The sequence below is a fragment of the Hemitrygon akajei genome, unplaced genomic scaffold, assembly GCF_048418815.1.
Source record: "Hemitrygon akajei unplaced genomic scaffold, sHemAka1.3 Scf000119, whole genome shotgun sequence".
NCBI lineage: Eukaryota > Metazoa > Chordata > Chondrichthyes > Myliobatiformes > Dasyatidae > Hemitrygon > Hemitrygon akajei.
The window spans coordinates 1,473,506-1,496,993 of record NW_027332005.1 but is presented as its reverse complement, the minus strand read 5'-3'; the positions used below and the strand labels follow the sequence as shown (position 1 = coordinate 1,496,993).

The following is a 23,488-nucleotide window of genomic DNA, read 5'->3' as shown; positions in this document are numbered from 1 at the left end:
CCACCACTCTCTCTGTAAGAAACACTTGCCCTTGACATCTCCTTTCAAACTACCCCTTTACTCCTTGAATGTATGGCCTCTGGTGTTAGACATTGCTACCATTGTAAAAGATCTTGTCTGTCTACTCCATATATGCTTCGCATAATCTTATAAACGTCCATCCAGTCCCTCCCTAGCCTGAGCCGCTCCGGAGAAAACAACCCAAATTTGCCCAGCCTCTCGTTATAGCTCCTGCTCTCTAATCCAGGCAGTATCCTGGTAAACCTCTTCTGCGCCCTCTCCAAAGCCCCGACATCCTTCAGAGAATGGGGGCGATCAGATCTGTCTAAAACACTCCAGATGTGGTCTAATCGAGTTTTATGAATTTTGAATGCAATATCTTGACTGATAAAGGCAAAGATGCCATTTGCCTTCTTAACCACCCTGTCAACCTGTGTAGCTACTTTCAGGGAGCGATGAACTTGGACTCCAAGATCCCTGTGCTCATCGACACTGTTAAGGGTCTTACATTTAACAGCGTACTGTCTCTTTACATTCCACCTACTGAGGTTCCAATATGATCATCACTAATCAAATCTCCCTGAGTTTTCTCAGGTCCTGTTGAATTTATTGTCAAGTGTACAATAGAAACATAGAAAATAGGTGCAGGAGTAGGCCCTTCGGCCCTTCGAGCCTGCACCACTATTCAGTATGATCATGGCTGATCATCAAACTCAGAACCCTGTACCTGCTTTCTCTCCATACCCCCTGATCCCTTTAGCCACAAGGGCCATATCTAACTCCCTCTTAAATGTAGCCAATGAACTGGCCTCAAACTGTTCTCTGTGGCAGAGAATTCAATAGATTCACCTCTCTCTGTGTGAAGAAGTTTTTCCTCATCTTGGTCCTAAAAGGCTTCCTTCCCCTTTAACCGTAAACTGTGACACCTCGTTCTAGACGTTCCCAACATCGGGAACAATCTTCCTGCATCTAGCCTGTCCAATCCCTTTAGAATTTTATACGTTTCAATAAGATCTCCCCTCAATCTTCTAAATTTCAGCTAGAATAAGCCAAGTCGATCCAGTCTTTCTTCATATGAAAGTCCTGCCATCCCAGGAATCAATCTGGTGAACCATCTTTGTACTCCCTCTATGGCAAGAATATCTCCTCAGATTAGGGGACCAAAACTGCACACAATACTCCAGGTGTATTCTCACCAAGGCCTTGTACAACTGCAGTAGAACCTCCCTGCTCCTGTACTCAAATCCTCTTGCTATGAATGCCAACAAACTATTGGCCTTTTTCACCGCCTGCTGTACCTGCATGCCCACTTTCAGTGACTGGTGTACAATGACACTCAGGTCTCGTTGTACCTCCCCTTTTCCTAATCGGCCACCATTCAGATAATAATCTGTTTCCCTGTTTTGGCCACCAAAGTGGATAACCTCACATTTATCCACATTAAATTGCATCGACCATGAATTTGCCCACTCACGTAACCTATCCAAGTCACCCTGCATCATCCTCACAGCTAACACTGCCGCCCAGCTTCGTGTCATCCGCAAACTTGGAGATGCTGCTTTTAATTCCCTCGTCTAGATCATTAATATGTATTGTAAACAACTGAGGTTCCAGCACTGAGCCTTGCGGTACCCCACTAATCACTGCCTGCCATTCTGAAAAGGTCCCATTTATTCCCACTCTTTGCTTCCTGTCTGCAAACCAATTCTCTATCCACATCAATACCATACCCCCAATACCGTGTGCTTTAAGTTTGCATACTAATCTCCTGTGTGGGACCTTGTCATAAGCCTTTTGAAAATCCAAATATACCACATCCACTGGTTCTCCCCATCCACTCTAGTAGTTACATCCTCAAAAAATTCTATAAGATTCGTCAGACATGATTTTCCTTTTACAAATCCATGCTGACTTTGTCCGATGATTTCACTGCTTTCCAAATGTGCTGTTATCACATCTTTGATAACTGACTCTAGCATTTTCCCCACCACCGTTGTCAGGCTAACCAGTCGATAATTCCCCGGTTTCTCTCTCCCTCCTTCTTTAAAAAGTGGGGTTACATTAGCCACCCTCCAGTCCTCAGGAACTAATCCAGAATCTAAAGAGTTTTGAAAAATTATCACTAATACATCCACTATTTCTTGGGCTACTTCCTTATGCACTCTGGGAAGCAAACCATCTGGCCCTGGGGATTTATCTGCCTTTCATCCCTTCAATTTACCTAACACCAGTTCCCTACTAACAAGTTTTTCCCTCAGTTCCTCCATCTCACTAGACCCTCGGTCCCCTACTATTTCTGGAAGATTATTTATGTCCTCCTTAGTGAAGACAGAACCAAAGTAGTTATTCAATTGGTCTGCCATGTCCTTGTTCCCCATGATCAATTCACCTGTATCTGACTTTAAGGGACCTACATTTGTCTTAACCAATATTTTTCTTTTCATATATCTATTAGAGCTTTTACAGTCAATTTTTATGTTTCCTGCTAGGTTTCTCTCATAAACTTTTTCACTTTCCTAATTAAGCCCTTTGTCCTCCTCTGCTGGACTCTGAATTATTCCCAGTCCTCAGGTATGCCGCTTTTTCTGGCTAATTTGTATGTTTCTTCTTTGGAATTGATACTATCCCTAATTTCCCTTGTCTGCCACATGTGCACTACCTTCCCTGGTTAATTCTTTTGCAAAACTGAGATGAAAAATTGTTGTAGTTCATCTACAAAATGCGATCTTTAAATGCTTGCCATTGCATATCCACCGTAAAGTATCATTTGCCAGTCTATCTTTGCTAATTCACGTCTCATACCTTCAAAGTAACCCTTCTTTAAGTACAGAACCTTTGTTTCTGAATTAACTATGTTACTCTCCATCTTAATGAAGAATTCCACCATATTATGGTCACTCTTAACGAAGGGGCCTCGCACGACAAGATTGCTAACTAATCCTTCTTCGTTACTCAATACCCAGTCTAGAATGACCTGCTCTCTAGTTGGCTCCTCGACATGTTGGTTCAGAAAACCATCCCTCACACATTCTAAGAAATCCTCTTCCTCAGCACCCTTACCAATTTGGTTCACCCAATCTATATGTGGATTGAAGTCACCCATTATAACTGGTGTTCCTTTATTGCATGCACTTCTAATTTCCCATTTAATGCCATCCTCAACCTCACTACTACTGTTAGGTGGCCTGTACACAACTCCCAACAGCATTTTCTGCAGTGTTATGCAGTTCGACCCATATCGATTCCACATCCTCCAGGCTAATGTCCTTCCTTTCTATTGCATTAATCTCCTCTCTAACCAGCAACACTTCCCCACCTCCTTTTCTTTCCTGTCTATCCCTCCTGAATATTGAATATCCCTGGATGTTGAGTTCCCATCATTGGTCACCCTGGAGCCATGTCTCTGTCATCCCAACTATATCATATTCATTAATAACTATCTGCACATTCAATTCATCCACCTTGTTACGAATGCTCCTTGCATTGACACACAAAGCCTTCAGGCTTGTTTTTACAACACTTAGCCCTTATACAATTATGTTGAGAAGTTGTCCTTTTTGATTTTTGCCCTGGATTTTCCTGCCTGCCACTTTTATTTTTCAAGTTACTACTTTTTACTTCTACCCTCATTTTACACCCCTCTGTCTCTCTGCACTTGTTCCCATCCCCCTGTCACATTAGTTTAAATCCTCCTGAACAACAGTAGCAAACGCTCCCCAAAGGACATAGGTCCTAGTCCAGTCCAGGTGCAGACCGTCCTGTTTACACCGGTCCCACCTCTCTCAGAACTGGTTCTAATGCCCCAGAAATTTGAATCCCTCCCCCTTGCACCATTTTTGAAGCCCCGTATTCAGGAATACAGGAAAGTGCAGGTATAGAGGAACACTGACTTCTAGCAGCATCGCAGGCAAGTACATCCAGATGATACACGAACATAAATTATACAAAACCTCTGTCAGTAACATATAAAATATCTTTTTTATGTTGTCAACAATATACAGATTTTTGTGACGTGGCCAATTTACAGGTCAGCAGCCCGCCGGTGTTTGTGCACCAATATGGTTAACCCCTCTACTCACCACCACCATGGGCTCGGACATTTCCACAGATGAGTCCCTCCTATCCCCACTGGGGAAACCATCCTCTCCGACACCTCTAACACCATCTTTATCCTTTCAATAAAATCCCCCCCCACTTCTTCAGGCGGGATCTCTCGCACCCCGGGGAGCCGGCATCAAACCGATGGACAAGCGGTCTCCTCCTGCCTCTCAGCCATACATCAGACACCTGCTGCAGAAGGTGGTTCACAAACACCCCCAACTTCCCTCGGAAGGAAATGGAGATAAACAAAAAAGGGGGCATTTACTTTGAGGTTTGTTCCACTTTGACGGGGAGTTTGGAATGGGAGTGGGAGACCATTCTGTGGTGGTACCACCCTCTCGACTGGTCCGCCTCCACTACTGGGTGTAACCAGTAATTGACATCTCTTCGCATCAATGAGAATAACGTAGCTTGTATATGCTCTGTTGACAGCGCCGGTGGGTGTGGGCTGACGTGATTGGTACCTCAGCCGTTAACACATCTCAATGCCAGCCGGGCAGCGTTGTTGAGTGAACTCGGCCTGTTCTCCTTGGAGCGACGGAGGATGAGAGGTGAACTGATAGAGCTGTATAAGATAATGAGAGGCATTGATCTTGTGGATAGTCAGAGGCTTTTCCCCAGCACTCAAATGGCTACAACGAGAGGGCATAGTTTTAAGGTGCTTGGAAGTCGGTACAGAGAAGATGTCACGGGTAAGTTTTTTACGCATAGAATGGTGATTGCGTGGAATGGGCTACCGGTGACATTGGTGAAGGCGGATACGATAGGGTTGTTTAAGAGACTCTTGGATAGGTACATGGAGCTCAGAAAAATAGAGAGCTATGTGCAAACCTAGGTAGCTCTAAGGTAAGGACACGTTCGGCACAGCTTTGTGGGCCGAAGGGCCTGTATTGTGCTCTAGGCTTTCTATGTTTCTATTAGTGCGACTTAAAGTACCGCACACGTGTCGGTAGGTCCTGGTGTGGGAGGCACTTGTATTTTAAAACACCCGAACGGCCATTTATTCTGGTTTCAGAGCGACAACGAAATCAATCCTGGGATTTGCTCGGCTGTGCCGTTGTTGGAGTGTGTAGCACGCTATTTGTCTCGAGTTTGGTCACAAAATCTCGACTGATTTGGGAGAACTATCGAGGCTGATCTGGTTTCGAGTAGATTAATCAACGCAGAGATTCGCTGTTCAGTATTTTGAAAAAAAAACACATCTGTTTTACAAATGTAAACCAGAATTGCCAGCGGGGTCCAAACAGTGTATTAGTCAACAGAAAACATCTCGTCCCTGCAGTCTTTGTCTCCTGGTAAACTCAACACCCTGACAGTGTTGACCATAGGTAACCTTTCCTCCAAAAGCCAGGGGATCACACAGAGAGCTTGTCACTGAGAGGAATTATATTTGTTAATTGTTAAAATTTGCCCAGAGTCAGATGGATGGAGTTGATGTGGAGATCGGGAGTGTCGCACAGAAAGGGCCGGACAGCTGAACCCTCTCCATTGTCCATCCGACCGCCGACAAATGGTGGGTCCACGGGGATCTTCGGCCACTTGTGGCCACCCGAGGTCCCCTAACCTCTAAAGTTGCCGAGGGGTCTGTGTTGGTGTCGTGGAAAGACACACGGAGTCTGCAGCAGGATTAATATGGAATCGGGAGCTCGCCTTTCGGTTTAACACCGTGATGCCCAGCTCACCGAGTTACTCATAAATTCCATCCCCTGACTCTGGGGCATATACTTAAAGCACAAAGTTGGATGTAAATCGTTCATCTATTTAATGCTTGTTTTCAGCTCACCATATAAAAGAAATTATATCTCTCTTCGAATGCAGTCATTATACCAGGTTACATTATTTAAATTGTCAGAGCTTTTCCAGTCAATATAACAATACTATACACATAAATGGACCACACATCCCTCAAAACTGATGCTGCAGGTAATGAAATCACGGCTGATCTGATCTGATCTGAAATTTCATTCCATATTCCCCCATGTCCATCCCTGTAAACTACTGTTTATCAAGAATCTCGGCCTTCAACAGAATCAAAGGCTTTGCTTCCACTGGCCATTGAGGAGAAGAGTTCAAAACACCCTCAATCAACACATGAACCAATAGATGTATCTGTCTGAAATTAGAAATTCTGAAAACGGAACAGGTGTTTGCTGTACAGATCCCGCACCTTCGCTTTGAAGCAGGTGGCCATTGTTCTAGAACTGTTCTTAATCTTTACTAAGCCTGTGGAAAATGTCAATCGTGCAAACAGTTAACATAGAAAAACAAGGAACATAGAAAACCTGCAGCACAATACAGACCCTTCGGTAAACAACGTTGTGCCGAACGTAAACCTATCTTAGAAATTACTAGGGTTACCCATAGCCCTCGATTTTTCTAAGCTCCATGTACCTATCCAACAGTCTCTTAAAAGAGCCTATCGTATCCGCTTCCACCATCGTTGCCGGCAGCCCATTACACCACTCACCAGTCTCTGTGTAAAAAAAGTTACCCCTGACATCTCTTCTTACTGACTCCCAAGCACCTTAAACATGTGCCCTCTTGTGGCAGCCATTTCAGCCCTGAGAAAAAGCCTCTGACTATCCGCACGATCAATGCCTCTCACCATTGTATACATCTCTATATGGTCAACTCTCATCCTCCGTCGCTCCAAGGAGAAAAGGCCAAGTTCACTCAACCTGTTTTGATAAGGCATGTTCTTCAATCCAGGCAACATCCTTGTAAATCTCCTCTGCACCCTTTCTATGGTTTCCACATCCTTCCTGTAGTGAGGCGACCAGAACTGAGCACGGGGTCATATATTGCTGCAACATTACTTCTTGGCTCCTAAATTCATTTCCACAATTGATGAAGGCCAATACACACCGATTGCCTTCTTAACCATGGAGTCAACCTGCGCAGCAGCTTTGAGCGTCCTATGGACTCGGACCCCAAGATCCCTCTGATCCTCCACAGGGCCAAAAATCATACCATTAATACTATATTCTGCCATCATATTAGACCTACCAAAATGAACTATTTCACGCTTATCTAGATTGAACTCCATCTGCCACTTCTCAGCCCAGTTCTGCATCCAATCAATGTCCCGCTGTAACCTCTGACAGACCTCCACACTACTCACAACACCGCCAGCATTTGTGTCATCAGCAAACTTACTAACTCATTCCTCCACTTCCTCATCCAGGTCAATTATAAAAACTACAAAGTGTAAGGGTCCCAGATCAGATCCCTGAGGCACACCACTGGTCACCATGCAGAATATGACCCGGCTACAACCACTCTTTGCCTTCACTGGGCAAGCCAGCTCTGGATCCACAAAGCAATGTCCCCTTGGATCCCATGCCTCCTTACTTTCTCAATAAGCCCTGCATGCGGTACCTTATCAAATGCCTCGCTGAAATCCACATACACCACATCTACTGCTTTACCTTCGGAAATGGGTTTAGTCACAACCTCAAAAAATTCTAACACTAGGAACAGAAAAAGCAAAGCTGCCAGAAGTGGCTCAAAATAAACAAATATCTCCTTGAATGCTGATACAATTCAGAGACAACTTGTTGTTTGGAAATAAAGATCCGAAATAAATATCTGAAACTGAATTATCCTTAAGTCAATTCCCCAAGAGTGTGAGAGTTTTCTGACAGTGTGAATACTGTGTACCGTTTCTTACAAATAATCCCGCCCACAACCCCACACATATCACACGTAACCATGGCAACACACAGAGTGCTGGGAGAACTCAGCAGGTTAGCCAGCATTTACTGATGGGTGTAAGCAGTCGATGTTGTGAACCGAGTCCCATCATCAGGATTGGACTGGAAAGGGGAGGAGGGCAGATGATTGACTGATTTGGAAGGTGCGGCTTGTTGCTCTATGAGACTCGGTGCTCAGGGTCTGCGTGCAAGCAGCTGCCTGTCCGTCACATTCCTCAGAGCAGGGAGCGGCCTTTCTGTTGAAATCAAATCCAAACTGGTTCCACAAAACACTGTCATTCAAGCGTGAAGAAAGGTTAATATTGCATTTAATCCCTTCTTCTACAGGAAAGAGCAGTAGAACCAAAGGCACAATGTAAAGAACATTACTGGCTCTCGAATGTCCACTGTACTATTTTCCATAGATGCTGCCTGGCCTGTAGAGTTCCTCCAGCATTGTGTGCCTGTTCATATGATGACCCCACCACTCCAGGGATCAGTCCGGTGAATCTTCATTGCACTCTCTATAACAAATACTCTCTAACCTCTTTGTTCATCCTCTATGGAATTAATTTCTATCTTCTGCAGCCCCGTGTTGCCCCAACCACTCACCTCCCACCCCTGTCACTATTTCCACCTTCCCACCTCCCCCTCACCTGGATCCACCTCTTACTCCCCAGCCCTTGCCCCATCCACACCCCTCACCACTTTTCTCTGTCTATTGCCCGTCCACTCTCAGTCCAGAGGGAGGGTCTCGGCCCGAAATGTTGATGTTCCATTTCCCTCCACAGATGCTTCCCGACCCATTGAGTTCCTCTGGCAGTTTGTTATTTGAATGTTGAGCAACTGAAACTTTTTGACTAAGCTCCCAAGTGGAACCTTGGCAAATGCCTTGCTAAAATCCACACAGTCTTTTATAAGAATGCTGAGACACGACCTACCAGGCACAACGCCATTTTGACCATCCTGGATCAGTCAAAGTCTATCCAAATAGTCATATATCTGGTCCCTTAGAATAGCTTTCAATAACTTTCCCACTACTTACATCAGAATTCCCGGCCTCTCATTTGCTGGTTTATTTTTGGAGGTTTTTTGAAGCAGTGGAACAATATTAGCTATCTTCCAATCTTCCGCTACCTCACGTTTCGCTACGGATGATTTAAATATCTCTGCTCTGGCCCTGCAATTTCTGCACTTGCCTCCACACCATCGAAGGGAAGACCTTGTCAAGTCATTGTCCCTAATGTGCTTTGAGGCAGCAAATAACTCCTCCTCTCTAATCTGTATAGGGTCCATCTATTACATCGAGTCATTTTGCAGTATGGCCGTCCCCGTCCATATGAGAAAAGTTAAAATCACCTACCATCACAAATTATGTTTCTACAACAGTCTGCAATCTCTCAGCAAATCTGCTCCACTAAATCCCACAGACTGTTGGTGATCTGTAATACAGCCCCATTAATGCGGTCGTATCATTCTTATTCCTCAGTTCTGCCCATAAAGCCTCAGCAGAGGAGATCTCCAGGCTTTCCTGACTGAGCACTGCCAGGACATTTTCTTGGAGTACTCCCCCATTTAATTCCACATGCACATACGCATTTAAAACAACGGAAATACAGAGCAGCCAGCCCTGCTCCTCCTGCAACCAAGTCTCACAAATGGCTAAAATGTCATAATTCCACGTGTTGATTCATGCCTGAGCACATCTGACTTTCCTTTAATACTTGGTACATTGAAACATACGCAGCTCAGAACATTAGTCGCATCATGGTTACCCTGCGATTCCTGACTTTGTCTGCTGTCCTAACAACATCTGTTTAAGAAGATTTCTTCTGCTGGCACTCAGTAGAAACCACCCTGAAGAGTATTTGTAACTGACAGAAACGGCATCGTTTCTCTTAATCCATTTGGACAGTAATTGACTCGTTAACATGAACATGTCAGGACTCCCTTCTCCCACTAAATTCACTCCCAATCTCGACCAAAGGTGAGCCTCGCTGTGAACGCTGAATCGTTGTGCAGAATCATAGACAACACTTACCTCTGATGTTTAACTGGACGGCGTTCAGTGTGCTCCCGGGAAGTCCCTGTGACTGACAATGGTCCTGCACTGGTGTGCTCACCGTGTACGGAGAGTTGAGTCTGAGCTGCTGCTCCCGAGGCCACTCGGCTGTGATGTGTCCGTCGCTCATTACAGATGGACAGGGCCGGGTGAGCCGGGGTAGAGTGGGACTGCCGCGGTCCGGGTCACACTAACTCTCACGGGCTCAGGACGGGTCTGACAGCGGGAGGAGGCGGGAGTGGGATCAATGTAGCAACCCCAAAGTGGAAAACAAACAGGCTGCGTTAACCTTTCTGTCCGGATTTCCATGTGGATCTCTCCTTTTTCTTTCACCGCAACCAATGGAGCGGAGTTTCTCTGTTTAACTCAGCAAGTACCAGTCTGCGAATTTGATCCAGTCCGGGTTCTGGGAATGTCTGAGCTCCGCCCTCTGTGTAAACAGGACTGCCCGGCGTAGGTACAGTTTCAATTCAAACGTCCCTCATCTGTCCAGGTACAGGGAGACACCTTTCTGGTAAAATTAAACCAAGCACGTTCAGCTATATATTCACGCTCAACTGGGAAAGATGATTGCATTTCCATGCAAACATCTATTGTCACAAGAAACCCCCTCGCCAATGGCTAACAGCAGAATTCATTTCACAAGCCGCAGATGTTGATCCACACCCTACAAGAAATACTTCTGGAATTTGTTTCTCTTAAAAGCCATTTATTCCAAATGGCCAGAATTTTTACCGAGGGTGGGAGTGACGCACTCACTGAAAATTGTCACATTCCCTCCCTGTCGTTAAAATGGTCGACAGGGAGGGAATGATGCACTGACTGAAATGAGCATGGGGGGAGGGGGGTGTTGTTTCCTGATTAAAAATGGGACCCTCACTCCACTTTATCCCCTGACCTAACCTTCACTATCACCATCTCTCCACCCTATCTATACCCCTCATGATTTTGTAGACCTCCATCAAATCTCCCCCAAATCTTCTGCATTCCAAGGAACAAAGTCATAACCTATTCAATCTTCCCTTATAACTCAGGCTCTCCAATCGCAGCAACATCCTTGCAAATTTTCATTATACTCTGTCAACCTTATTTACATCTTTCCTGTGGGTAGGTGACGTAAACTACAAACATGCTCCAAATTAGGCCTTATAACCATCTTATATCATGCAGTCTCCTGTACTGAATACTTTAATTTATGAAGGCCAATGTGCCAATGATTTGTTTACTACCTTATCTAGGTGTGCCGCCACTTTCAATGAATTGTGAACCTGTATTCCCAGATGCCTTTGTTATACCGCACACCTCAGTGCCCGACTGTTCACAGTGCAACACCGACTCCGGTTGATCCTACCAAAGTGTAACAGCTGGCAGGCCTGCATTAAACTCCATCTGCCATTATCAGCCCATTTTTACAACTGGCACAGATCCCACTGCATGCTCTGATAGTCTTCCTTGCTGTCCAATACACCATAAACCTCGGTGTCATCCGCACATTTGCTGATCGGGTTAATCTAATCATCATCGAGATCATTGATATAGATTACAAACAACAATGGATATCAGCACCGATCCCTGCGGAATTCCACCAGTCACAGGACTCCAGTCAGAGAGGCAACCATCTGCTACCACTATCCGCCTTCCTCCTGTATGCTAATGTCTACTCCCATTTACTACTTTACCTTGAATGCCAAGAGAATGAAATTTATTGGTTAACATCCTATGTCAAATGATCTTGTCAAATGCCTTGCTAAAGTCCACGTTGAAAATATCCAGTGCCTTGCCTTCATCAACTTATGAGGTAACGTTCCTCATAACTTCTGCAAAAAACTCAATAAGATTGCCCTGAACACACAAAGTCATTTTGTTTTATCAGTCCTGTTTATTTAAATACTCCTATAACCAGTCCTTCCAATGTCTTCCCACAACTAATGTTGGGCGCACTGATCAATTATTTCCTGGTTTAATTCTGGGGCCCTTTTTAAACAGCGGATCAGCATTAGCTAACCTCCAATCTCCTGTGGCTGAACATAATTTAGGCATATTGGCTACGTCCCTGCAATTTTCACACTCGCCTCCATCGGGTTCTGAGGGATCAACTTGTCAGTCGCTGGAGATTTATACACTCTAATTTGCCCAATATGCCAAACACTTACTTATCTACAATCTGTATAACATCCATGCCCTCACTTCTCCCTTGCCTCACATCTACAAATATTGTGTCCTTTTCCTGACTGGAAAATTCCAATTGAGAATTCCTCTATCCTCCATACAGACATTACCATCCAGACAATCAGTTTTGTCCACTGCAATCCTGTTGCCTTCCTGGTTTCTTTCTCCAGTTTTATCTTGCATTTCCGTGACTCCATAAGTACCTCATTTAATTCTGTTCAGCGTATACCTATTATGCACCCCGTATTTTCTTTGCCTTTTTTTTGCCTCAATATCTCCTGAAAACCAAGGTTCTCAAAAACAGGTATATTTAACCCTTTATTCTGATAGGCTTATAAATGCCGTGAAGTCTATAAATTTTATATTTCAATGTCTCCACATACAAGTACGCATTTGCCAGAATACAACCTGTCCCTATCCACACAATACAGATACTTTATGATACCATCAAAATTGATCTTTCTCCAATTTAGAATCTCAACCCATGGACCAGAGCTAGCGTTGTCCATACTTCCTTTGAATCTGATGACATTGTGATCACCAGCTACAAATAGTTTCCCTACACAGACTTCTGTTACATGTGACCTGTCTCATTCCCTACTCGGACAGTAAGTATCACACGCTCTCTCGTTGGATCTTCAACTTACTCATTAAGGAAACTTTCCTGAAGACATTTGTCAAATACATCAGTGCCTCTACTCAATTTACAGTATGAGAGAGCCAGACTATATGTGGAAGTTTAAAATCAAACTACAACAAATTAAGTTTCTTGCAATATTCTGTGACGTCTACTAATTTGTTCCCCTAAATCCCGCGCTCCCAGTAACCTGAGATTACATTTGTAGTGCGGACGGTGCTGCCGCAGCCTCGGGGATATCAGGTCATGGACTCAGACAATAGAAGTTCCCTCCTTTCATACCTGTCATGATTATTTCCCCCCAGAGCAGTGAAAGTAAAATTGCTGTTTGGTGGTCTTTTTTTTTCTCAAATGTATTTGCATTTAACTTAAGCTGTTAACAAACTACCCAGAGCCTAATGTTGTGATAGAAGGACGGGACCAGCACTGCAACTTCTGAGAGTAACTGCGACGTGAACAAGGATGAACTCATCGAACCACATCCCATATCACGCCTTCCCTCCTGGAAATTCCTCGACCACCGACTGCTGGCCAGTGCCCCAGTGCGACAATTCCCATACTGAGAGGAATGGCGGCGGATATCAGGTGTGGGGCTTGATAATGGCCTCTTTCCCTTTTGTGTCCATGGACTGGAAGTATCTAACTAAGCTGATGATCCTACCGCCTTTCCTAATGCCTGAGGAAGCCCGGCGTCGATGGGAATGAGAGATAAACCCAGCTCGGTGGCCTCCCCCTGTGAACGGAGCATGCGCCTGGCATACACGGGGGTTTGCACCCAGGCACGGATTGAGTCATTCTGCTCCCTCGCATATAGAGAGGGACTGAATGATCCTAGTCCTGCCTCCCTGCAGGGGCAGTGGTTGGGAATGATAATGTGACAGGAGGAGCGGGGATAAGGCATTATTGAGGAAGAGGTAGATACAGATAGACTTACAGATGGTGAAACAGCTCATTGAGCCAAGACACACATTACACACTCTACAGGTGCCAAGTAACACGGTGTCTAATCCCTCATTACTCTAGTATTAAACCCCATGTCCGGACACTCCGAAACCTGCGCACAGCATCCCAGCCGGTCCTGTTTCACAATTGTGCTGTCATTTCAGATCTAGCTCATGCCGTGACGGGTCTGCAGATCGCTGGAGGCCCGCTGACTCAGCAGCACTTGAAGGAGCCTGATCCAGCAGCATAGAGCATTCACAGTATTTCAAAGGGAAAAGCAAACGCAAACAAACCTTTTCCCCGTAGGTTAGTAACATACACATTAAGAAGCAATGTGCCAGGCTCAATAAGTTGTGAAAGCTTTGGCAATTGCTTGTCTCTCAATATGAAATGCACACCTTCAAATGCAACTTACGTTTGACCAATTGAGAGATCTTAGCTTGGATTCTCGACACTGTTCCCGTAACAACAACAAAATCCCGGAGGAAATTAGCAGGTCAGGCAGCATCTGTGGAGAAATACAAACAGTCGATGTTTTGGGTCGAGAAATTCCTTTCCATAGATGGTGTCTGAACTTCTGGATTATTCCAGCAAATAGCATGTGTTACTCTGGATTTCCAGGCTCTCTTATGTTTACAATCGATAGTCTGATTTTCAAATCACACCCATTCTGCAGTACTGCTACATCTGTATCAAGATTGAAAAATATTCGGATTCCTTACTAAACATCTGCGCTGCCTCCTGCCCTTGGAGCTTCCGTTCCTTCACAGCATCGTGCAATTTGTAATAATAAGCACCCAGTCCCGGTCATCTGCAAGCGCTATTTGGCCGGATTCAAACATGACGCTTTCTGAATAGTAAAGAAAACTATTGAGGCTCCAGATGGATACCCGCGAGCCTCGGTCCGACCTCCTTAAATTGATTTACAATCACTCTGTGGTCAGAGCTTTTCTTGTAAACATAGCAGGAGTAAATTGGCTACTAGCCCACTGAGCTTGCAGTGAAATCATGGCTTTCATTCCGCAATGCCACATGCTGCTTTCTGTAGCCGGGCACCTCCTACCGTTTGATATGTATCGAGTCTTTGAACAGAAGCAAAGTCTTTGCTTCTACAGGACTTTGAGGAGATCAGCTCAGAAACACCCACAATGAGCACAATCTCAAAGGGAAAACAACATTCATTAATTTGAAACGGCAAGTTCTGGTAAAAGGGAACTCATGTTTCCTGAACAGCTCTTCGCACGCTTGCTTTGCATTTGTAACACCCGGTTAGAGAACTGTTCCTAATCTCAACCATCTCTTACAGACTCTCTGGTGTTCATTCTTTTCGTAGCATGATTTCCCCGCTGACATTGATTTACAATCGCGCCCACTTTGCATTATTTCTGCCGTATATCAAAATTTGAAACACTCGGAACCCTCACTTAACGTCGATGTCGCATCTTTGATTTGAGCTGCTGGTCTTTCACAGCATTCAAGTGATCTGTAATAATGAGCACCCAGCCCCGGGCATCTTACAGCCGTATCTCCCTAATCACTATCTGGCCAGTCTCAAATATAATGCTTTCGGAATAGTAAAAAGAGATCTATCGAGGCCTCTGTATTGAAGAACATAGATAAAGTTTTGCATAACATATAGCTGACACTAAAAAGAGCAAAACAAAGTAGGGTTTTGATTTTGAGAAACACAGAGGACGTTAACTGGGAAGTGCAGAAAACAGTGTGTGAATGGGGTGAGGGCAGGGAGAACAGAATCAGATAATAATAGTTCTCGTGGCGAAAAGGGTGCCTTAGTAGGGTATATAAATGCTCCAAATCTATTCTGGTACTGCTCCCCAACTTTTCCTTCACTACATTGATGACTACATTGGTGCTGCTTCCTGCACCCATGCTGAGCTCGGTAATTTCATTGACTTTGCCTCTAACTTTCTCCCAGCCCTCAAATTCACTTGGTCCATTTCGGACACTTCTCTCCCCTTTCTCAATCTCTCGGTCTCCATCTCTGGAGATAGACTGCCTACTGACATCTTCTGTAAACCCACTGACTCCCATAACTACCTTGATTATACCTCTTCCTACCCTGCCAAATGTAAAAATGCTATTCCCTGTTCCCAGTTCCTCTGTCACCGCCGCATCTGCTCCCAGGATGAGGCTTTCCGTTCCAGGACATCTCAAACGTCCTCTTTCTTTAAGTATCATGCCATCATCAATGATGCCCTCACCCACATCTCCTCCATTTCCCGCACTTCAGCACTCACCCCATTCTCCTGTCACCGCAACAGGGACCGTGTTCCCCTTGTCCTCACCTACCAACCCACCAGCCTCTGGATCCAGCATATTATCCTCCACAACTTCCGCCACCTTCAACAGGACCCCACCACTAAGGACATCTTTCCCTCTCTTCCGCTCTCTGCTTTTTGCAGGGCTCGTTCCTTCCATGACTGCCTGGTCCACACATCCCTCCCCACAGATCTCCCACCGGGCACTTTTCCCTGCCAGCGTAAGTGCTACACCTGCCCCGACACTTCCTCTCTTACCACCATTCAGGGCCCCAAACAGTCCTTCTAGGTGAGGCAACACTTCAGTTTTGAATCTGTTGGGGTTACCTATTGCATCCGGTGCTCCCGGTGCGGCTCCTGTACATTGGCGAGACCCGACGCAGATTGGGGGACCGCTTCATCAAGCACCTTCGCTCTGTCTGCCACAACAGACAGGATCTCCCGGTTGCCTCCCACTTCAACTCTGCTTCACACTATCATTCAGAAATGTCCTCCTCTACTGCTATGATGAGGCCAAACTCAGGTTGGAGGAGCAACACCTCATATATTGTCTGGGTAGTCTCCAGCCCCTTGGCATGAACATTGAATTCTCCAGCTTCCGGTAATTCCCTCCCTCTCCCTTCTCCATTCCAGTTTCACTCTGCCTCCTCTTCCAGCTTCCTATCACCTCTCCTCTTATTTTGCTTTCTTCTATCACACAGTGCTTTCCCCTTAGATTCCTTCTTCACCTTTCCTGCCTATCCCCTCGCTGATTCCCCTACCCCACCCCTTGAACTTTCCTCTTATTGGTTATTTCACCTGGCACCTACCAGCCTTCTCCTTCCCACCCTCTCCCCCTATCATCTTTATAGGGCCCCTGCCCCCTCCCTCTTCAGTCCTTATGAAGGGTCTCAGCCAGAAACGTAGACTGCTCATTTCCACGGATGTTGCCCTACCCTCTGAGTTCCTCCAGCTTGTTGTACGTGCTGTTTGACCACAGCATCTGCAGTGTACTTTTTGTTTATGATAACAACCTTGTTGCATTGGCACCTTTCCAAACACTACCAAGTTGCCTGCTCCTTATTAACCTAGTGGCTTTGGGGGAGTCGGATATAATACTCCCGGAATGATAGCCTCCTTCCTGTTTCCGACTTTCACCCACCGACTGTCGATGGTCCCTCCATGATGTCCTCTGTCACTGTGATATTATCCCTGATTAGTAATTTTAATTGTCCCCCTTTCACCTCCCTCCATATGTATTCTGAAACAACTAAAACCTGGAGCATCAAACAACAAACCTGCCCTTGTAAGTCAAGTCTGTGTAATGGTGATAACATGTACCATCCATGTACTGAACCATGTTCTATGTTACTCTTATTCTTAATACATATTGTATTAAATTAAACACATTTCCAACTGACTACATGACACCCTGTCCACAACCGATCCTTCCACAGTCTCTCTGAACATCACATCTACCTTTATATATACTCTTCTATCATCTGACCAAACACTCTGGTTCCCATCCCGCAATGACCGAGAGTAAACAGACTCTGGCAGCTCCAGCAGTCCTAGCGGCAAGAACATCTGTTCATCTCAAGTACAGATATAACCCGTGCCTTTGGTACAGGGTCAAATGGGAACATAACTTCATTGCAAAACCTATTTCTGCTTATTCACAGATTCGTAGGTTCTGACAACTTTATCGTAGAAAAGTACTTGATGACGACAGGCTACGTAAATGTAAATTATTGGTTGGCATTTGCTAGTTCGGACTGAATGAAATGTGGTGCTGGGACATTTGGCTTCAAGAGGGTTTGCTCTGAGCAGAGGCTTGCACGATGATATACTCAAGGGCAGGTGTATCATTGCAGCTTGCAATAGACAGTGGAGTCAATGACATGTTGCTGTAGTTCATGGAAATTCCACATTTCTGCAATCCCTACAGCAGGAAACAGTTGCAGCGACTTATAAAGGGATGAAATTCTCAACGTAGTTTGAGATTATTATAACATAACACAGACAAGCAAGGAAAGATCAGAACTGATAAGAGTTTGAAATGGGCAAACAATATGAGGAAATGTGCGTGGCTTCACAGAGCTGGGATGCTGACAGCAATTAGAAAATCTGGAGTGATTACCATTGGGTCTGACAGAGGCATAACTGGTATTGATAGTCTTACTCAGTCCCTCTCCAGCTATTTCCTACCTTCCTTGTGAAGTCTAAAGGACCAGTGTTAGAGTAAATGAGACTCACCAAACTCCGAATCAGAAGGGTTCTCGCCAGTCGATGCTCTCAGTCCTCGGACTGGTTCACTTGTTGCTGTTCCCTTGTCTTCAGTTGTGGGCTTTTCACCAATAAATCTCTCACTGCAGGTCTAACTTTAACCAGACAGGTAATGAAGTATGTTACTAATACAAACGAGACCATAGCATTAACCTGAAAATTAAATCCTGAATGCATATATAATGACCCAAGTGAAGAAATCTGTAACTATCCCTCACACTTTACAAAATATTTGTGGTATCACAGGATCCAACCTCATAGGGTGACAGCCCACAGCGAGAGCCTCGCACATCTCACACAGGGTGGTGTAATCAGAGATATGTATCACTGAGGTGGCTGGAAACAGGTTCTGCAGGTGCAAACTCAATGGATGGATTTAGTCCCAGCATCACCACCTCAACCCCTCCTACAGCCAGATCAACGGCTCATCCGAGGTGATTCAGTGTAATATTTTGACAATCCGGACCAACCCCAGCAGGAGGTATCCAGGAAGCAGAACGAGACCTCAATTTGGGGTATTAACGGGACCCACTGCCCGACATCAGGTCTGCCCCCTCGGGATACCTCACCGATGGGAAATCATCGTTCTCGTTTTCCCCTCCAGACTGGCCTCAATACTCACCCCTGGGAACTTGGCGTACTTGCCGCGTAGACAGCTACCCGTCCCCCGGCTCCCCGCCGACAATCCGCTTCAACACTGAATGGAAAGAAAACCACCTCTCATCCGGGGACTGGAGTATTTGCAAAGTGATAGTCATCAAAGCGAGCGTGCAGTCTCGGAAGCAAAACTCCGCAGACGCTGCAGATCTACGTTTGAAATGGGAGTGACTAATGAGATCACGTGATGTGTGGAGGGTCTCCCACCTGAACCGGTGACTCTACTCCTTGCCCGTCACCTGCTGCCTGACTGTATTTCCCACACTATTTCATATTTACACCAACTACATTTTTAAAATTCCCTGTGTATCTTCCCCATTCCCATCGTTCCACCCACTCCATCCCCCGGTCTCAGAGTTATGTGTTCAATTCTCATTCTGGTCCAACACACAATTCAGACCAAAACAGGTACTGTGCAGGCTTCATTCAAATCACTTCTATATTTATAAATGCTAATTACTATTCACATTCCTCTGGGGCCTCAGTGGGCAGGATCACTGAAACATCAAGTGAGAACCAGCAGGAGGAGGCCATTCAGCCCCTCTAACCATCAACATGATGATGGCTGCTCGCACGACACGCTGGAGGAACTCAGCAGGTCGGGCAGCATCCGTGGAAATGAACAGTCAATGTTTCGGGCCGAGATCCTACGTCAGGACTGAAGAGGGAGGGTTTAGGCGCCCTCTAAAGAAGGTGGAGGGAGAGTGGGAAGAAGGCTGGTAGGCGGCCAGCTGAAAAAAACAGTAATGTGAAAGATCAAGGGGCGGGGAGGGGAAACAGGGAGGGGATAGGCAGGAAAGATGAAGAAGGAATGTGAGGAATATAGAAGTTTTCTGTCAATAACACACTTGTAAATGTCGCATTTTGTCCCTCAGATAAATCGCTAATTCAGTCAGAGCAACCATACTCCAAGTGTCTGTCCCCACAACACCCAGTGGGACAGCCTGCTGGCCCGAGGTGGGTCTGTTTACTCTGTTCGTTAAACCCAGACACCTCAAACAAAAGGCAGCCGCTGGGTCCCTCCAGCCCATTGTGTCATATAGTAAGACCGTGACTTGCTCTCAAAATCACTCCCCTCCCCACACCGCACTTGCAGGGCAACACTTTACCGGTGTTGGCTACAAATACTGTATACTGAAGCATTCTTCATCCTCGCTAGTTCTCCCACTTCAATCCATCACCCCTGCAGCTCCGCCAACTCCTTGGCGAGGAAGAGTGTCATGAAAAAAACGAGCTTGTTGGATCTTTCCCGGGAGTCAGGTTAGGAAACACGTGGTGGGGTCTATGGAGGGAACACCTTAATGATGAAACCCATATTCCCATTGGTTGGTATGCTAAACTGGCATTTGCTCCCACCAATGAGAGACAAGTAAATCTCATGTCACTTCACGAGAGATATGGGGCATGCACAGCATGCTTAAATCATCTCAACATCAGCCCCGGAGCGCGATGGTGACAAAGCTCCACGAGAGGGCGCGCGTGGGCAGTAAGCGGGGTGGTGAGCTGGTGCGCGTGGTAGATGGGGAGACTGTAGAGTCGGTAACGGGGAACGTGTCCCTCGGTCCCGTACCACGCTGGCCAGATTACCGATTGAGTCATGGTCGATCTGCAACCGGCTGGGGTACAACATTAATGCACAAATCTCGATGCATATAGTTAATCAATGTAGTGTTTCTTTCTAGTTTAACAATATAATTAATATGCAGAAGTTATATTGGTTTACACTAATTAAACTTTCAGAACTTTTCTGATCAACGCACCAAATGCATAAGTGGGCCACTCGGCCCTCCAAACCTGATACTGATCTGATTTAAACTTTCATTACGCATTCCCTTATGTTCACCTCAACAGCACTTCAACCACACTCTTTATAAAGAAACTGGGCTTTGAATGGAATCAAAGGCTTTACTTTCACTGGTCAGTGAGTAGAAAGAGTTTGTAACTCCCATGATTAACACCGGCCAAAAAATGGGAGGGTGATAAGGGGAGTGAGGGGGAGTAGAGGGTGGGTAAACTGTTGCGGCTTTTCACTAAATGATGCCCTGTCCACAGCCAATACTTCCACGCTCTCTCTGAACATTGCATCTACCTTAATATCAACTGCTTCATCATGTGACCCAACACGCTGCTTCCCATCCTGAAATCACTGAGTGCAAACCGATTCCAGCAGCTCCAGCAGTCCTGGCTGCAAGGACATTCGTTCATCTCAAGCACAGGTATATCCCATGCCTTTGGTACAGGGTCAAATGGGAACATTGCAAAACCTATTTCTGCTTAATCACAGATTCATAGGTTCTGACAATTTATAGGCAGAAAAGTACTTGATGTTGCCAGGCTACATAAATGTAAATTTTTGTTTGGCATTTGCTAGTTCGGACTGAATGAAATGTGGTGCCGGGACATTTGGCTTCGAGAGGGTTTGCTCTTGGCAGAGGCTTGCACGACGATACACTCGAGGGCAAGTATATCATTGCAGCTTGTAATAGACAGAGGGGTCAATGACATGTTGCTGTAGTTCATGGTAATTCCACATTTCTGCTATCACTACAGCAGGAAACAGTTGTGGCGACTTATAAAGGGAAGAAATTCTCAACGCGTTTTGAGATTATTATGACCTAACACAGACAAGCAAGGAAACATCAGGAGTGGCACATTTGAATTGAATTGTTTGTACGTGTTAATATGAGGAAAGTGCGTAGCTTGACAGAGCTGATGCTGACAGCACATTAGCAGATCTGGAATGATTGCAACCGACATAACTGGCACTTCTAGGTTTATTCAGTTTCACTCCAGCTTTTTCCTATTTTCCTGGGTACAGGTATGTAATGTCTAAAGGACCAGTGTTTGAGTAAATGAGACTTACCAGACTTACTTGTGACTGAATCACTGGAAACTCTGAGTCAGAAGGGTTCTCTCCAGTTGATGCTCTCAATCCTCGGGCTGGTTCACTTGTTGTTCCCTTGACTTCAGCTGTGATTCACTTCCAGTCGTGGGCTTTTCTTCCAATAAATCTCTAAACACAGTTCTAACTTTAACCAGAGAGATAATGAAGCAGGTTAACAATGGAAAGGAGAACAAAGATTTTAACTCATTGACATTTAAATCTATAATGATCCAAGAGAAGTAATCTGTAACTGCCCCTTACACTTTACAAAACCTGACATGGGATACAAAAGAACACACACAAAATGCTGGAGGAACTCATCAGGTCAGGCAGCATCTGTATGTCGACTCGACTCTCTTCCATAGATGCTGCCTGGGTTTCTCAGTTACTCCAGCATTTTGTGTGTGTTTCTTGGATTTCCAGCATCTGACGATTTTATCTTGTTTGTGATGGGAACGGGGCTCAGTCATGGTATAAGATACAAATCATAATATATAGGAGTAGAATTCGGTGATTCGGTCATTTTAGTCTGCTCCATAATCAATCATGGAAGATCTTTTTCTAACACGGTATTCCTGCTTCCCTGCTATAACACTCAACACATTTAGCAATCCAGAACATGAATATACCCAACGACAGCCTCCACCACCCTCTGTGGCTTCAAATTCTATAGATCAACGAACATTACATAAAGTAATTACTCACAATTCAGTTTTAAAGTGATGCTTCTTTATTCTGAGGCAGCACTCTCAGATCCCAGACACTCCGTCTAATCCAGACACCCTCTCCATTCCCAATGTATCCAGGCTTCTTGTTATTCGGTTGGTGTAAATAATCACCCCCACCCCCAACCACCATCCCTCTGAACTCCACTGAACATAGGCCCAGGGCCATCAAATGCTCCACATGCATAAAGCGCATCATTCCTCAGCTTATTTTGTGAACGTTGTCATCAACAATTGTAGTGAAAACATGTCGAGGATTAAAAGGACAACTGGTACCAGGATAATTTACAGGGAAAAGCTCTGATTTCTTTACTGCTCTTCTATCACAAAACAAGCGCTAGTGCACTGCTCTGTTCAAAGGAAATTTAACATGTTCCAGGGTGAATGTAATCAAGAGAAACTGGAATCACTACAAATGCTCATCAGATAAGGAACTACCGTGGGGAGAGGAAAAAAGTTAATGATACGGTTTCCTAACCTTACGTCAGAATGGATTCAAATATTATCCAGATTTTACTGGAGATCTTAGGTTGTTTTCCTTGGCGCGGTGGGGACTGAGGGAAGATTTAATAGAGGTTTATAAGGTTATGAAAGACATAGATAGAGTAGACAGGGAGTATCTTTTCACTGGTTAGAAATGTCCAATACCAGAGGACATGCAATGAAGCTGTGAGGGAATAGTTGCAAAGGAAATGTGAGGGTAAATTGTTTTACTCAGGGAGGGAGTGGTGAATGCCTGGAATGAACTGCCTGTTATGGTGGTGGAAGACAATACATCGGAGTCTTTGAAGACACGTTTAGATAGGCACAAGGGTGTGAGGAATATTGAGAGGATATGGACACTGTGTAAGAAGGACGGATTAGTTTTTTGTTGGGGGGGGTGTTTGGTTTACTTTTCAGCTGGTTTGGCACACCATTGTGGCCGAAGGGCCTGTTCCCGAGATGTACTGTTCCATATTCTGTTCTATCTTCAGCATCTTGAGTTTCTCTTTGACTCCCACTGGCAGATAGACAGGTGACAATGATTGGAAATTTCCAAATGTGAATTGAATTCTGAAACCCCGGTCTATTTCTA

The 23,488-nt window shown here is 45.1% G+C and overlaps 1 protein-coding gene across 6 annotated transcripts in view; it reads right to left on the bottom strand.

Moving 5' to 3' along the window:
* LOC140723576 (NACHT, LRR and PYD domains-containing protein 3-like) overlaps window positions 1-23,488 on the bottom strand; it is a 55,361-nt gene that overhangs the window by 25,648 nt on the left and 6,225 nt on the right. Inside the window, exons 2-6 of one of the 6 annotated variants that reach the window (XM_073038149.1) lie at window positions 21,668-21,833; window positions 18,770-18,954; window positions 18,118-18,242; window positions 14,019-14,111; window positions 9,835-10,366 (exon numbers count right to left, since the gene is read on the bottom strand). In XM_073038149.1, coding sequence (XP_072894250.1) covers window positions 9,835-9,985 — 151 coding nt within the window. In that variant the 5' untranslated portion in view covers window positions 9,986-10,366; window positions 14,019-14,111; window positions 18,118-18,242; window positions 18,770-18,954; window positions 21,668-21,833. Of the gene's footprint in view, window positions 1-9,834; window positions 10,367-14,018; window positions 14,112-18,117; window positions 18,243-18,769; window positions 18,955-21,667; window positions 21,834-23,488 lie in introns of those variants that run through there. The other 5 variants (XM_073038145.1, XM_073038147.1, XM_073038146.1 and 2 more) reach the window with 5 other exon arrangements.